This window comes from Nesoenas mayeri (assembly GCF_963082525.1).
Source record: "Nesoenas mayeri genome assembly, chromosome: 3".
NCBI classification, from domain to species: Eukaryota; Metazoa; Chordata; class Aves; order Columbiformes; family Columbidae; genus Nesoenas; species Nesoenas mayeri.
Window position 1 is genome coordinate 34,499,428 of NC_137544.1, and position 17,370 is coordinate 34,516,797.

General features: G+C 37.1%; 1 protein-coding gene across 3 annotated transcripts in view; it reads right to left on the reverse strand.

Moving 5' to 3' along the window:
* Positions 1-17,370, reverse strand: part of PHIP (PHIP subunit of CUL4-Ring ligase complex) — a 106,605-nt gene that overhangs the window by 17,723 nt on the left and 71,512 nt on the right. For all 3 annotated transcript variants that reach the window (XM_080341252.1, XM_080341251.1, XM_080341250.1), the window contains exons 21-29: positions 16,401-16,541; positions 15,574-15,650; positions 14,677-14,908; positions 10,591-10,710; positions 6,837-6,944; positions 6,309-6,433; positions 6,033-6,115; positions 762-873; positions 486-547 (exon numbers count right to left, since the gene is read on the reverse strand). In XM_080341252.1, coding sequence (XP_080197378.1) covers positions 486-547; positions 762-873; positions 6,033-6,115; positions 6,309-6,433; positions 6,837-6,944; positions 10,591-10,710; positions 14,677-14,908; positions 15,574-15,650; positions 16,401-16,541 — 1,060 coding nt within the window. The remainder of the gene's footprint in view (positions 1-485; positions 548-761; positions 874-6,032; positions 6,116-6,308; positions 6,434-6,836; positions 6,945-10,590; positions 10,711-14,676; positions 14,909-15,573; positions 15,651-16,400; positions 16,542-17,370) is intronic.

Sequence of the window (17,370 nt, forward strand, 5' to 3'; positions counted from 1 at the left end):
CAGACTAGACATGAGGAAGAAATTTTTTACAATGAGGGTGGTGAAACACTGGCACAGGTTGCCCAGAGAGGTGTAGATGCCCCTTCCCTGGAAATATTCCAGGCCAGGCTGGATGTGGCCCTGAGCAACCTGATCTAGTTGAAGATGTTCCTGCTCATTGCAGGGGGCTGGGCTAGATGACCTGTGAAGGTCCTTCCAACCCAAACTATTCTGTGATTCTATGATCTCTTCTAAGTTCTTGTAACTTTTCTGTCTATTTTCAGCATACACTAGTTTGTCTAAGTATGGCTGTATGTTTTTTCACAGTTCATTTATCATGATCTGCTTTTAGTTTAATAATTGATTTAAGGATGTTCATATGCAACTGGTTTATGGGCCTTCCCCCTACTTCCCAAGAGAAACACGATTATTGAGGTAAAACCATACAACTTTTTTTCTTCTTTAAATACACCCTTAAAGCAAATTATATTATTAATGTACCATACCATTACTTGGTATCAGCTCCATGTCCCAAGGGCTCATCTTCTCAGTGTCACCATTGTCCCAGCTTTAAAATAACCACATTTACATTATCTACTAATATTGCTTCAACAATGTAATTATTTAATGTTTGTAATGCAGCTTATTTATATACCACAGAGTATTCTAATAAACTGGTACGGTGAGATGCAAGACTGAATTTAATAACAGCAAGTTGCTCAGTCAGTACTTCAAATGAAATAACTAGTTAAAAACAAAAGATTGAAGATAAATTTGCTCACCAGACATTGTAGCACTGAAATAAGCTATCAGGATAATCAGGCTGAAGAGGTTCCTGGCTTTCAATTGTTCCAAACCACCAAGCATCATCTATCACTGACCTGAAACGATCACCTAGATAAGAACACAAAATAATTTCATCAATGCAAGGCATCCTACTCCTCTCAGGAAAAGCAGGTTTTAGATACATTTGGCTTGATTTTGAACACAGAAATCCTTTTGCACACTTGTAGCATCAACAGGCAAACATGAGTTACACCCAGTTTAAAAGAAAATTATTAAATTATTTCTGAAGGTTGCCTTTAAACAAAAATAGATGTTAAAATGATGTTAAAAAACAATTAATGATTGGCAAATCCATCCACATGTTCTTTATATATGAATTTATTTATTATTTTCATGTATAAGGTAAGACATTTCAATGCAATAACTTTAAAACTGAAATCTACTTGCATTAAAAACTACAGTAAAGTGAACATTGTGACACTTCTGTAAAGGCAATATTTTACATGCTGCCAAGCAACTCCTCTGTTTCTGAAGTGCTTTTTCAGCTACACAAATGTAACTCAGAGGTTCATTCCCTTTACTACAGAGGCAATCTGACTGATAAAAGAATAAAATTTATTAAAGCTTCTTCAAAAGGTTAGCAAAGTAATTTAAACTGTGACTTGAAATGGTTTCACTATTGCAAAGCATTTGCCTACCTGAGAAAAAAGGTCAGAAGCGTTATTAAAAATATTACACATGAGAATATGTGTATTACACGCCATCATAAATTCTAACATTTTCTAACACATGCCAGAGAATTTAGAAAAAATTTTTAGTAAAGTATTCAGCTCGCTCAATACGAGAACAAATGTAATATAAGTCTGAGATTCCACAAACTGCATGTTTGTTTTCATGGGGTTTGATTACACACTTACAAATTCTCAACTGCTGTAGTTAGTTCCATTTCAGTACATCCTCATGCTGCCCAAATGTTTGCTGCAGTTATCTCAATTAATAGGGAGTAAATATCTTCTAAAAAATGTTCTGCTTTCTTTATGGCACTTTTTTTTAAAAAAATAATGGATTGCAAGTAATTCTAGGACAATTACAAAGCTTCTATTAATAGTCCCAATTGTGCTAAATGTAATAGAACCAAGTATATCAGAAATATCTGAAATGCAAGATCAAAAATGTAAATAAGGGCTGATGCTTTATTTTAAAGGAATAAATAATTCTGAAGAGGTCTTGAAGTACAATCTCTCAAGATGGCATTCCCTAGTGATCATTTAAAAAAAAAAAAAAAAGAAAAGGGGCATCAATCCAACTGTGGGTGCCTTCATAGGGCTCAATATCAAGCAGATCAAAACCACGGAAAGGAGTGTGTGCTGGCAGCCACTCCCGATTTCTCAAGAGCTGCAGCATTCCTGTGGACAGAACACCACAGCAGAAAACACGACTGAAAATGCCCACAGAACCACCTCCTGAATCACTCTTTTCCAATGTCATCTGTGTCACCTCATCTATGTCGACAGCAGCACAAAAATTCTTATTAGAAGGACTTAGCATAATTTTCCAGAACTGTGTTATTACTAGAAAACATCAGCCTGATGAAAATACAAAATATGTATTGAACTTAAAGTGGTTGCTATGTAAGAGACAAGTATGCACACCTGTCTGAGACATACAGCTAAAACTGCAGGAATCCTACTGGAATAACTTTTAACACAAGTGTTAATCTTGCAGTTAAACTATAATAAGACAAAGATATAGAATAAAAATCTGGGTAGAAATAAGAACCTGTCACTTCTCGAACTTTACATTTGTTCTTTCTGAAAGGATTACACATTAATATACTTTAATATTAATAATTAAAAAAAAAAAAATCAACCCCTAACAACAAAAGCACACGACAAACTGCCCCCCACCCCCCCAAAACAAAAAAAGCCCAACAACAAAACCAAAAGCAAACACCTCACACCAAAACCACCAAGGACTGTTACTGGTTCAAGATCAACATTTTAATGACTTAAAAGTGGAGTCTGAAAATTTAATATCCAGTGACTCTCCAAATAGTAGCTAGAAAAATATCGATTTGTAGGCTAAATGCCAGAAATCATAGAGAAATAAGAAAAGGAAATAACAGTAGTTCCTGAGAAGACAAACCAGCAACTGCTTGACATGAAAAAAAAACCAAACAACCTGTTTGTTGACAAAGAGCGATGGTGAAATTTGGAAGACACGAGCATGTCAGATAAATCTTGGGGATCCCAGATTCACATAGTTAGATACTCAGGAACAGTTTCACATACAGTTCTAAGGCATTTCTCCTTATCCTGTCAGAAAATACCATCTGCTTTCAAAGAACATTTTTATACTGTGTCCCACAGTGCAACAAAACACCGAATGATTTGTTCCAAGTACATAAGCGTACACCAGTACAATATTCCAAGTGACAATGCAGAGAGCAGGGCAGCACTCTAGAAGGCTCCTGGAAGAGCTGTAACATTTTTAACAGTAGTGTCTTTGCTATCTCTGCTTCAGCATTCCATACTGTCTCAAAGAAAGAGACTATTTTACCACTATTTTTACCACCCAAAAGAGGAACTGAAGAACAAAGTCTAATACACACTTGCCAGAGTTACAAGCTGGCATTAGACACTATCAGCCTGAAACTCACATTACTTACGCTGAAGGCTTGATAAGAGGGTCTGGTACTTTTGATACTTTTCGTGTAGCTCCAGTGCCTTCTATATGACAAGCGTCTAGAAATACAGTTGCCGGTCCAGGAAACTATCTGCACTCATAGTTTTGAGAACAGCAATGGTGACACTTGACAAGTCCCTCCTCTACTCCTGGATTTCTATCACGACAGCTGATGTGACCTCTAGCCAGGCTGTTTACATACAAGGTACAGTAGTCATTGTTTTCCTGCTGCCATGATCTTGTGGGAAAATGTGTACGGCATGGCAGAGGAGGACAAGACCACAGATCCATAACCATCGGAAAGAGCAAAGCTCAGTGACATGTTATTAGATGTTGACCAATCTTTAATCTGATCTTTAAACTGAAATGATCTTTAAAGAAGATATCAAGGTTTACATTACCTATTGAATCACAAGCCTCGGGTCTTTACCACGTTCCCTACAGAACTGAAGACTAGCTGTCTTTTCGGACAATGTAAAGTAAAGCATGAGGTGATACAAAACTTATTAATATGGCATCATGTAATTTATACATCTATTGCTAAAGGCACACACATCCTAAGCAAGGATATAATGATGTACATCAAAGGACAAGAGCTCAATTCTTTCCTGGCCAAAAAGTCAGGCAGGGAACAATTTAAAAACCAGTTTTTAACATCCAGCTGTGCCACTTCTTCAGGTTACTTAGCTACAACAGACTTAGGAGACTATAGCACTTGGAAAACAGCAAATACAGACTAAGGAGGCAGCATATTTACAGAAATATATGTCGTATCACTTGTTTCTACATAGGTAATCAGATAACCCATCATGTTTTTGCATAGCAATGTAGGGGAAAGGGACCTGAGGGTCCTGGTGGACAGCAGGATGACCATGAGCCAGCGCTGTGCCCTTGTGGCCAGGAAGGCCAATGGCATCCTGGGGTGTATTAAAAAGGGGGGTGGTTAGTAGGTCCAGAGAGGTCCTCCTTCCCCTCTACTCTGCCCTGGTGAGACCGCATCTGGAATATTGTGTCCAGTTCTGGGCCCCTCAGTTCAAGAAGGACAGGGAACTGCTGGAGAGAGTTCAGCTTAGAGCTACGAAGATGATTAAGGGAGTGGAGCACCTCCTTTATGAGGAAAGGCTGAGGGAGCTGGGTCTCTTTAGCTTGGAGAAGAGGAGACTGAGGGGTGACCTCATTAATGTTTACAAATATATAAAGGGTATATATATATATAAATATACTCTTCTCAGTGAGGGTAACAGAACACTGGAACAGGCTGCCCAGGGGGCTTGTGAAGTCTCCTACTCTGGAGACACTCAAAACCCACCTGGACACATTCCTGTGTAGCCTCATCTAAGTGTTCCTGCTCTGGCAGGGGGATTGGACTAGATGATATTTTGAGGTCCCTTCTAAGCCTTAACATTCTGTGATATGATGCTTTCCTCGAAGCAGCAAGAAATGCTGGCACATCAGCTGTGCACGTGCCAGCCACGGCTCCTGAATGGAAGAACTGCACAAACTGAGTTGTTACAGTACTCACTGCTACTTCACAGAAAATGTGTTTAACAATGAGATCTGCTTTAAAAAAAAAGGAAGGCTACCAACATCTCACTTTCAGGACCACGTCACTTCACAGAATATATTGCTACACTGGAAAGGACTTAACAGTACCTATCGTTCTGTAAATACAGTATGATATACAAATGTCTCTCTTAGGGGAACAGAAGGATCAGTAATACTTGTTTAACCTTTTAAGTATCAGGGACAATCGAATGAGAACATACACACTTCCTGACCTCCGGAAAAAAAAAACAAAACAAAAACAACTTAGAGGATCATTTTGCTGCAATGCAGCTTTCTCCCTCAGGTTAGATTTCATTTTTGAAAGATGATCTTTGTCATCATATAGAAAAGATGACTAGGAAATGGACCTGACTGGAGGATATGCCTGTCATGGACATTCTCCAGTATCCAACACTTGGAAATAACTCAGCATGGGCAAAGTAAAATGAATTAAAAACATTCCCACATCACACAGCAGTGAACTATAGTTATATACACTTCAATGAAGCTAAACTATATGGGGTTTAGAACAGAAATAAAACAAGTATAGAGATATCAGAAGGGTATTTCAAATGGTGGAGAAGGTGTTTCTGTATTTCCAGAAGAAATTCCACAAAGTGGAAAAAAAAAAAATAATCACAATAATTAAAAAAAATTCTAATAACAATGAAGTTGTAAGAAGACCCTCAAACAAACAAACAAAAAGACAACCAATATGTAAGCTGCAATAAATTATCAGTTACTAATAAACACCATATTTCTAAAAAGTATTAATTCCTCTCTGCAAACACACAACCGAGATTTTCTTTGCACTTTCTTCTACAAATCACCTTCAGTATTTTGTTTGCTTGTTGTAGATTCAGTCAAGGACAAAGTAGGACTCCACATCCCATATGGAGAGAGTTTGTTCTCCATTTTCAGCACAGTACTAGAATTTTATTTACCATTATCTACTTTTTAAAAAGTTACCATGAAAATAGGTAAACACTTAGAAAGATAAGCAGAAAAGTCACACCAAAAAAATCCCCACAACTCACCTATGTTCCATCGCCTGTGTTTTGCATCATCAAACTGCTGCCTCAAGACGAGGAAGTCTATGACATCTGGCATATCATGGTACCTAATTACAACAGAACACACAACTATTAAGAGATAAAACAGCAAAAGCACAAAGTAAAGCACTTAAATAAAAATTATTATTTCAAACTCAACACCTCAAAAGCAAAGTCATGATATTAATGATATCTTTTAACTTTAAACATCACATTCCTGCAAGAAATTCCCTAATTTGAATATAATATTTCTTTCCTTACTTCATGGTGAATGATCCTCCAGTTAGTTTACCCGTATCAGGGTCAAGAAAAGCCAGTTTAAGACAGCAGAGAGTAGGCAAGCCCACTTCATACTTAATCCCAACTATTTTCATCAGCTCTTGCTCCTGGAAGAAACAGAATGTTACATACCACGACTGAGGTTAGGAACACTATAACAACTTTCTGAAACATGAAAATATGAGTATACTGAAACAACGAGACTTCTGCCAGAACCATCAAAATCAGGTATCTGAACTTTAGTCTTTCAAAACAAGCTATTATTTCACAACATAACTTGTTTGAAAAATACTTTGCTATGAAGTGTAACCATCTCATCAGCCCAAACAGATGCAAAAAGAAGTACAGTTTAAGGTCTGATAGCATTTGACTATTTATTAAGATAACTTTTCTTCCTTATCGTGAATTACTATGAGCATGACATTAGAAACATCTGTATTAAGGATACTTTTTTCAGTTAGTTTCCAAACTGTTTTTAAGATACAAACAAAAATGAAAAAGAAGTCATACCCGTAATTCCATTTTATGCCACGGTTGTTTCTTGGGATTAATACTATATATTTTGTTCTTCTTAGCCATTACAACGTACGCTTCATGACCTTGTCGGAAATAGTAGACCTAAAAGTGAAATGTGACAGTTATCTAAAAGACTCTGAGGAGCTGAAATGCTAGTCTATCACTGCCATACAATGTTTGTACTTTCTGTTTTATCATCAACTTTTTTCCCATTGTTTTTCTGCAAGACTTACAGGTTTTCAAAAAATTAAGTGATGGAAAACTAAGTAGGTATCATAGAAACATTTACAGAAAAATAGGAAAGATTCAGAACACTGCTTTCCCTTTGAGCAAAATATTCTAAATTACACGTGAGGACAAAATGAAATCAGTAACAAAAGCATCTATTTATCATCGTACTATAGAACAATTCAAAGACAGCAACATGAAGTCCACTAATCCATCCAGTTATTTATCACTGTAGAACAGCCCTGAGATGACAATCAAGTATCAATAAATTCATTATCAGGCTAATTATGTCCTCTTGGAACAAGAAATATATCCTAGAAGAAAAATTCAGCTGCTTGTTACTGTTCTGCTAAGATTTTGGTGTTTGCTTCTATACCAGTGAACAAACAGCCCAACAAAGACATGAACAAACTGAAAACAGACATTCCAAGTGCTTATTAAATTGTTTTTCAAATCCTTCCACTATAAATTTCCATGGTTCAGACAACCAGAGCCTATTATTTTACTGAGATCCTGTCATATATGACACCATGTGGATGAATGTTTTAATTATAAACCATCACAGTAATGAAGCACTAAGCTGAAAACCTTAAACATATTCAAGGAATGCATCTGAAATGCAAAACAGAGGTTCCTCAAACTAATTAGAACAAATATCTGATGAACAACTATATCCCAGGTACAATACATTCCAAATTAAAAACAAAAAAACAATAAAAAAAAACACCCACACTTCTGAAAGTGCCCCACACCATAAACATAGGATTTTTATCAAATAGAAATAGGGAACAATGGCTTAAATGTAAACATATAACACAACAAAAAAAGCAGAGTGAAAAGCCCTCAGTAAGTTTTAAACTACATTTATACAAATAAATACACTAATATTTGTATTGTCATGTGCTTTCCAAAATTGTTGTATCACAAAACACCACAAACAAGTGTCTGTCAAGTTTCTACATTAACAGTTACTGAACTTCCTTAATGTCACATGGTGCTTTTGTTTTTTTAAATGGAGAAGGACTCAGTACAATTTTTTAAACTCTTGTTTTTCGGAGTATTCTATGAGCGCAATATCCTTGTAGGGAAAAAACACACAGTAGTTACAGAGGGCATGAAAGCAGTGAGAATCTCCTGTGCCCTGTCAGAATCCAACTGGCAGGAAAAGGAATCAGGGCTACTGAGAGACAGATCTAAAATAATGTCAATTTCAATTACACTTTCAACATTGTGACAAGTGTTTCCTGTACCTTCCAGGGAATCAAAAAAAAAAAAAAAATTTCCACTTAGTGGCACAGGCTACAAACAATTAAACAATTCCTCCTACACTTACTGCTTCTGCTAAACCTCTACCTGAAAATTCAACCCACTGTTTACAGAAGTGACACATTTTTATTTTGTAAATGGCTCTAAGCATTACATCCTCTGTCAGAAGAACAAATTAGAAAGATATCTGTGAAAAAATAATTTATGCCTTTTTCCTAGAATTTATATTTTTAGTCTTGATAAATTCCTTCTTCTGCATGTTTATGTACCCAGACAAAAGGGTTCTTTATTGTGTTGATGGCCGAATCCTCTAGTGAATATGCATTGTATTTCAATAACCAGACAGGGAAATTCAGTCCCATCTCTCTGATGTGTTTCCACTGTTCCTCAAGACACATGACAAAGGTCTGTAAATGGCAATATTCAGAAAGGGAAAAAGGATGGTATGTGCTATTCTTACGCACCGAGTGTAACTAAATGTAGCAGTACTGGGTTTTTCTTTCTTGTTTGTACAGCTGCAAGAGAACAAATTTGAAATATCTCTCCTCCCAAATTTTGTAAAACATACCAACTATACACCATAATGTTCAAAGGCCACATGAAACCTCTTCTCATTCTATTTCTCTAATTAAACTGATCTTCTATTTCTGTGGATCTCAAAAGTAACTTTCTAGATAAATAGCTTCTTTTCACATCTTAAGCAAATCTGGGGAGGGTGAGTATCAGAGATGGAGTTTTAGACAGAGCTGTTTTATTACAAAGGTACTCTCCAGTGGTGCAACTACTCCTGCTTTCTAGACACAAGACAGGAAATTTCCTGTCCACCAATACAAAGCATTTTTCAGCAAAAGGATGTAGTCTAGTTAGATATTCCTAGTACACACTGCACAAGCTGTTCAGCAGGTGCCACAAACCAAACACAAGGGTTTATCTTACTAAACCGATACGATGTTAAAGTCTTCTGAGTAATAGGGTACAGATAAATCCTTGGCTGCTTCACTGTATCCAGATGGTATCAGGCACCAAATATATTTATTCGGACTTGATCTTTTGAACAGCAGCCTCCAAAACATGCTTGCTGGAGGGCATAAATACATAAGCATTTTCTCCAGTTGCAACTCTCAACTTGAAGTGTTCCTTTCCTCTCTTATTAGCAATGCTGATTTAATTTTTGCATAGCTGTCCTGTGAAGTGCATTAATGAAGTGATCCAGTAAAAGCAGAACTGCTGGCACAAGCAACCTCTGCTCCTGATTCCATTTCTAAGGTGGTGCCTACAAACAGCTCTAGCTCAGGACCAAAGTTAATCGAATTTGCCACCACGTCAAATATTTCTCCAACTGCATTCTGAAGGTGTGAGCTGTACAAGAACTCCATTTAGCACCTCAGAAATGCACTGCTACCTGAAGAACCAATGCACGACACATTACAGCACAAGCCAGCTATTTCCTCTTATTTTAACCTGAGGGGATTTTAGGTAACACGCACAGACTCTGATTTTCAAGATTGCCTTCTATCTGATACTACTTAGTCATGCAATTCACTGTAATGTTCACATGCTATACCTTCCACAGTAAAAACTGGTAGGTGTCCCTTTGCTACTGTATTTTATCTGGGCCATGTTTACAAAGTGTTTACAGTCTAATTCATCTAAAAATACATATATACAAAACTTCTGTGGTTTTCTGTTGTAAGAGACCAGAACAAATTTTCTGATACCAGAAACATAAGTGAAAAGGACAATATTAGTTTTAGTTCAGAATACATGAATTAAAAATCATGAACCAACCAAACCAAACATACACCTTGCCCCCAAGAGGTTTATTTCCTGGTTTTTACTTCCAGTCCTAAACTGAAGTTTTCCAAGCAACTTAAATTCCTATTTGATTTTTCACCTCTTCTTCAGCATACAAGAAGCTCCACAACTAAGGACTAGTTTCACTAAGTAAAGCATCTCATACAGCTTGTATACACCTGTCATAAAGAAATCAACACACTGAACACAGTACGAGAAGGAATATTACCTCAACAGCATGGAATAAAAAACAATCAAAGAAACACTATACAGAATATTTAAGTATGAGAAAGATTAAAGGAAGTGAAAGCAAATTTTAGCCAGATCAAAGAATGTTTTGAAGAAAATCCAAAATATTCTGATAATAAGTCTCTGGAAAAAAATGCAGAGATTAATATAAAAAAGGCCAAAAAAAAAAGCTGAAATAAGCAAGAACACAGAGGAAGAAAAACTACAATACCTCATCCCCCATCTGTGGCACAAATGGGCACCGACGAGGAACAGTGTCTGTAATCCATGCTGACGGCAGCCATTCTTCCAGTGTCAAACCATTTTCTGCCAGAACTCCTACAGCCAGCCTCTGAAGAAAATGCACACAGAAGATTAATATAAATAAACCAACAACTGGGGAACCCTTTTATTTTAAGAAGTGTTCTATTAAAATCAACTGCTATTTCTTAAGTATATTTAATGTAAAAAGAAAATCATTGCCAGTGTGAAAATAAATCTTACTTAACAGCTTACAACATCACCAAGACCAAAAACATTAATAATCTGAAAAACTAAGTGTGTTTTTCTAGTTTGTTGGGTTTTAGAATCATAGAATCATTTCAGTTGGAAGAGACCCTCAGGATCATCGAGTCCAACCATAACCTAACCTAACTCTTAGCACTAAACCATGTCCGTAAGCACCTCGTCTAAATGTCTTTTAAACACCTCCAGGTGTGGTGACTCCACAACTTTCCTGGGCAGACTGTTCCAATGCCTGACAATCCTTTCCATGAAGAATTTTTCCTAATATCCAATCTAAACCTCCCTGGCACACCTTGAGGCCATTTCCTCCTGTCCTATCACTTGCTACTTGGGAGAAGAGACCAACACCCTCCATGCTACAACCTCCTTTCAGGTAGTTGTAGACAATGATAAGGTCTCCCCTCAGCCTCCTTTTCTCCAGGCTAAACAGCCCCAGCTCCCTCAACTGCTCCTCATGAGATTTGTGCTCCAGACCCTTCACCAGCTTTCTCATCCTCCTCTGCACTCTCTCTAGTATTTCAATGTCCTTCTTATGATAAGTGGACCAAAAGTGGACACAGGATTCAAGGTGCGGTATCACCAGCGCCGGGTACAGTGGCACAATCACTTCTCTAGTCCTGCTGGCCATACTATTCCTGATACAAGCCAGGATGTTGTTGGCCTTTTTGGCCACCTGGGCACACTACTGGCTCATGTTCAGCCGCCTGTCAATCAACACCCCCAGATCCTTTTCTGCCAGGCAGCTTTCCAGCCACTCTTCCCTGAGCGTGTAGCACTGCCTCTGGTTGTTATGACCCAAGTGCAGTGGTGGTGTTGGGGCTCTTCTAACAAAGCCTGAATTTATTGACACTCCTCATGCCCAAAAAGATAAAACTGAAACATGCCATTCTCTTTAACTAAATTCATAGAGTAGACTTGGCTCATAAGACATTACAACTATACAGCTGCCTCCAATTAAGGAACACAAAATTAGGAGGAAGATATTTACGAACATAAACAGAGGTAAAGCATGTGGCAATGATCCCAAATGGGTAGATCTCCATGACCTACTGGCTTTTTTACTATAATGTGCTAAAAGAGGCTGAAGAGTCAGCCTCTTTTTTACTATAATGTGCTGAAAATTACATTTTCAGATGTTATATCCACATAACATATTTCCAAGTAACAAAGCTCACTGCAGTTGCAGGTCCTGGGTGCACACTGCAGGTCTGTATCTAATAGGCCAGAAAAAGCAGGTTTTCATACAATCGTCCAAGCAAGGTTGCTTTGAAATTATTCACATCATCTTGTGCACATATAGAAAGCAATCTTGGACAGTTGTACAGAAATCTACTACATATAGTCACTGATAGAAGACTCTGCACCCCAGCCTGCTAATGGGACCCTCCAAGTGTGACTCCATTACACTAATTCAAATATGGTTTCACCAGGATGGGAACTGCTTTGAGTGCAGCCCTGGAGCACCGGTGGGTAGCACAGGAAAAAGCATACAGACAGTCAAAAACAAACAAAAATCAAACCAGATCCTCTCCATTGCAATAAATCACTAACATAGAAGCGTCTTGTAGATCTTCAGATTCAAGCAACTCTGCCTCACGAAAAACTGATGTGGTGCACCAAAACAAAGTTGGTCTAGGTCATTGGTAAATTGTGGGAAGGTAACAAGAAATAGCCTTTAAACATAAAATCTTCCCTTGTTGTAATTTCACACATTAATCACCAGTTTAAGACCCTCTGGAAGCCAAGCCTGAACTCAATCATCAGGAAGAGACTAGTCTCAGTGAATTTGTCTAATCATTTCTGAAACTCTACTACATCTTCAGTAATTAGTTCCACAACTTGATTACATGCTCAGGTTGTTTGGGGTTTTTGTTTGCTTTCAGGGGGTGGAAGTGGCATGAGGAAAGGGCTCTTTTTTTGAGTTTCATGTCTGTCATTGGGTGTTACATCTGACTGTAGCAAAATAAGGAACAAAATACTTCATTTATTCATTTCTAAACCATTCATAGTTTTAATAAAGCTTTTTATTGTATCTCCTCCAAACTCTCTCCCTTTTAAGAGTCAGCCTCTCTGTGTCTGTCCCAAAGAAAAAAAAATATTTGGTACCCTTTGATCTTCCTGGGTGCTCCTTTCTTGCCCTTCTTCACTGCTATATCAGTTTTTAGATTGATTTCTAGTAGACAGGGATTAGAAATGGATGCACCATCAAGATCTCAACAGTCCAATCATTAATAGAGAAAAATAACTCCTTTCTTAATTTCTCAGATTCTGTGCCTGGCTACAAAGATGGTCAAACTTCTTTCCTCAATGGAAAGTCCTAATTTGATTCAAGGTTCAGGAATCAGGAAGAACCTCCTATCAGAGCAAGGGCTGTGAGCTCTCTGCCCAGTAAGGAGGTAGAGTCTCTACCACAAGGAACTTCAAAAACAAGCAGCTGTCAGGTATAACAGGTACAATTAATTCTAGCTAGGGGCACAAGGAAGAGGGATGGTTTTCTGGTATTCCTATCAGCCTAATATTTCCTTGTGATTCAAGAAAGGAACGAGACATCTTTAAAAATATGAAATACCTAAGTCTTACATTTTTTGTATCAAAAACCTCCTGCAATCTCAATAACTGTGACCAAAGCAGATACAAAATTCCCAAAAACACTCAGGTCAGCTTCGATTTAAGTGGAAATAGTTGGCTGTCAGCCAGTACTATATTTTATAATAAAAAGCTAAACTAGCTTTCGACCACTGGAAAAACAAAAACAAAACAAACCCACACCATCTGTTTTCCTGATCTCATACCTTCTTCTGGTTTCAGACTGTGTAAACATCAAGATACTATTAGTATTGACACTACAACAAATGACTGTGTACAATCAACAGAAAGTACCCTAATTGAAGAATAAGACATGCCTAACATCCTGCATGCTGCACCCAGGATCCACAGTAAAGCTGATATTATGCCAACCTGCATATTGAAACAGCTGTTTTGTCATTCTACCTTCTAATGAGGAACAAAATATTGAAATAATGATCTTAAGGAATGCTGAGGACTCCTAATCTTATAAATAAACAAAATACAGTTATTTAGTTACTTAGATGATACAGTTTGTTTCCTTGGGTATAGCAAAAGAGCGGCTATGAGCTTATGAAAGCAATTAGCACCTACCAGACAGATTATTCTTGGTCTCTGTAAAAAAAGCATGAAGAAACCAAGTTTTCTGATCTAACACTTAATTAAAAACAAAATAACCCTCTCCAAAACAACAATACATTGAAAATAAAAAAAAATGACTGAAAATTCCCATATACTGGTCTAAACTGGAATGACAAGGTTATATTAGAAAGCAAACAAAACACAGACAAAACCCTGATGAAGTTAAATTCCCCAGGAAGGAAGCACAGTGGCAAGCATAATGCAAATATCACACATCATGGAACAAACTGATAGGAAAAAAAAAAGACAACATGATTGTGCAGACCTAAAAGAAATTGCAGTACAGCTGAAAAAATACAGGTACACGTTACACCAATACTCAATACATCCATAGAACAGAAGTTTCTTGGTCTGAGAAAAACGGCATTAAGAATAAGTGTCCCTTAAGTGAAACACATCAAATTTAGAAACTGTATCATTACAGTGATCTATCATTTGACCTAGAAGAGTCAGTAATTATCATTTGTTATGAGTGAAAGTTATGTGTTTTCAAATTAGACAATATGAAGTTGTAACTGAATCATTCATCTAATTATTTTTAAGACAGCAGGAGTGAGCATCCTGTAATATACAAAGGACCTCTAACCTTTTGTTTTCTCTCTTTGGGTTTCCTCTTCTTTGGTGATGTTGATGGTCCATCTTTCTCCTCAATGCCCTTTTTCCTTTCCTTTTTAATTTGTTTCTTTTGTTTTTCAGGTCCTTCTTCATCCTCTGAACTACTTTCTGCTTTCTTTGTTTTAATTTTAGGAATTTTCTTTGGTGGTTGCAAATTGATTCCTGCATCTGCCGTCCAGTCGGAATAATCACTGGAGTAGTCACTGCATATGACAGATTATAGTTAACTGTCTAGATAACTAAAATACTTTAATAGTTAAAACCAGTGCCTAAACCCCTAAATTCTTTCTACAAATTAAATGGTACTAAACCAAAAGCCTTGAGACCATCTTGCAAGAAGCTTAACTTCTAGCATCACTCTAAGTAAATCCACTGTTTACTTGGTGGTCAGTTCAAGATGATACATGTTAAAGTCTGGATACTGTTCTCAGGACTTCTGGCTATGAATAGCTTTGAACAAAAGTTATTAAAAAAAATCTGCTAAAGAAGAAACAAAGAATGTGTGGAAACTACTTCAAGCTCTGCGCTCTGACTTCAAGCCAAGGGTCAGCAGAGGCAGTCACACAACTCAGACTGACAGTCATAGGAAACTGCTACCACATGCCTGAAGTGTGCCTGTGCTTGCAAAGAATTACCCTTCTGCAAAACCAACCAGAAACAATTCTGCTTCTGACAAACAAGGATGACACCTTCCCTAAATTTCAGTTAGTAATACAGCTGAAAATTAAATCCATAAAGTTTTAAGCCCTTTTTAATATTTTCTTCTAAATGTGCTCAAGTTTAAGTCATTGCTCATTAACTGGTTACAGAGAAAATTACTTAAAATTTATCAGCAGGACTTCTCTCTGTAAGGTATAATGTTACTTACCTAGAACTGCCATCACTGTGCCACGCTCTTTCATCATCTTCTGACGTTCCACCACTGGCAACAACAACTTCCCCTTCCTAACAAGAACGGGTGGTGCAGAAGAGGAGCCAAGGGAAAAGAAAACATTTTCTTTGGAACTCAAAAAAGTTATAATACATGACAATATGACTAGGACTCTTCTAGGCTTTAAATGTATTATATATTATTTCAGTTTGCAGATAGTTACTTTAAATTAATGGACTTTAATTAAATGCAAATACCTACGCCTGGACACACACAGTGTAAAACAACATTTTTTTAACATATAGCCAGTGGATATCTCAGTGCTTCTAAATCTCCATTTTAAAATGTTAGCTTACCTTTTTGAAAATTATTTCCTGTTCTTTTTATGTAGTATTTCCACATCTTCTCAATATGAAACAAAAACCTAGCGGAAACTTTAACTACTTGTATTACTAATTTCTCCACTGTAGCTAAAAAGGCACAAAATCTTTGAGGCTGGAGACGACCTTGGGAAGTCGTATTATCCCATCTCCTCATTCAATCTGAGACACGCTGATTAGGCTTACAAATATAGGGAAGATTCAACATTGCACTTTGAAAAATGCCCTTACAAATTAGTATTTCTCTCTTCTGTCAATTACTTTTTAGGCAAAACTAAACACATACAACAGCATGTGAGAACCTAATTCGACACCACTTTTTAAAGAGAGAAAATGCACAGTTAAGTTAGCTGAGTTTCCACTAGAAACAATGTCTAATTAACTGAAGCAGGATCTTAAAGAGCAGAAATGGAACAAAGTTTGGCTCATGAATAAGGATCTTACATCTGAGGAACTGTGTCCATTTTCTAATTCTTCAGCAGGCCTTGCAGTTTCTTCTACTGCGTATCTTGTACGGTAGGTGTGCTGATTAGCTTGCTGTTTTCTTGAGTCGCTAGTGTCTAGTAAATGTTCATGAGAATGGTTCTGTGAAGACACAAAAGTCAAAAAGTATACACTTTATTAATACATAGCATTTTTTTCAATAATAGTATTCCAGGAGGCAACTTTTGCAGTAAAAAAAAGATACAGGTTTCAAAATCACAAAATTCAAAACAGGCCACAAGTCCAAAACTAAGGAGCTGCTGAAGAAAACAATTCACATGCATAGTTGAACATTAGCACTAAGTAGTTCAGTATATTCTGGAAACAATTAAAGTTTCTTCCCAGATAAAGACGAAAATTTTCTGTTCTAATTATTAAAACTCCTCATTCTTTATACGGTACATACCAGTTAACTACTGATAGGCTGCTAAGAGCTTGTAGCTCAAAATTACACTAAAAACAGTCATCAGAGGAAAGAGGACTCTTACAGAGAATTCCAGAGTGTGTTATTTTGCAATTGAGGGGTCAGATCTGTTAGAAGACAGGCCCATATAGTAATACATCCCTTAGCATATACGGATGACTGTTAGAAGTAAAGGCCTTTAAATGGTGCAGTGATGCATGGAAAAGTTCAAATGGATGAGTCAGTTGGAAGGAATCTGAGTTCTTACGAAGCTTAGAAGAATGAAATAAGGTTATAATTAAGAAACATTTTACATCCCAGCAAAAAGAGATTTTTTTTTCCTCCTGTAAAACATACATAATGCAAACACTTGATCTCAACACGAAGTGTGTAATCTTGCATTAGTCCCCCAACCCCCAGCAAAAAATCAAGAGCTACAATCTCAGTTTCAAGAGTTTTGGACTATTTTTTTTGGCATGCTTATTCAAACTTCAGCTGAGCTCAGACCAAATAACAGTTTCCGGACAC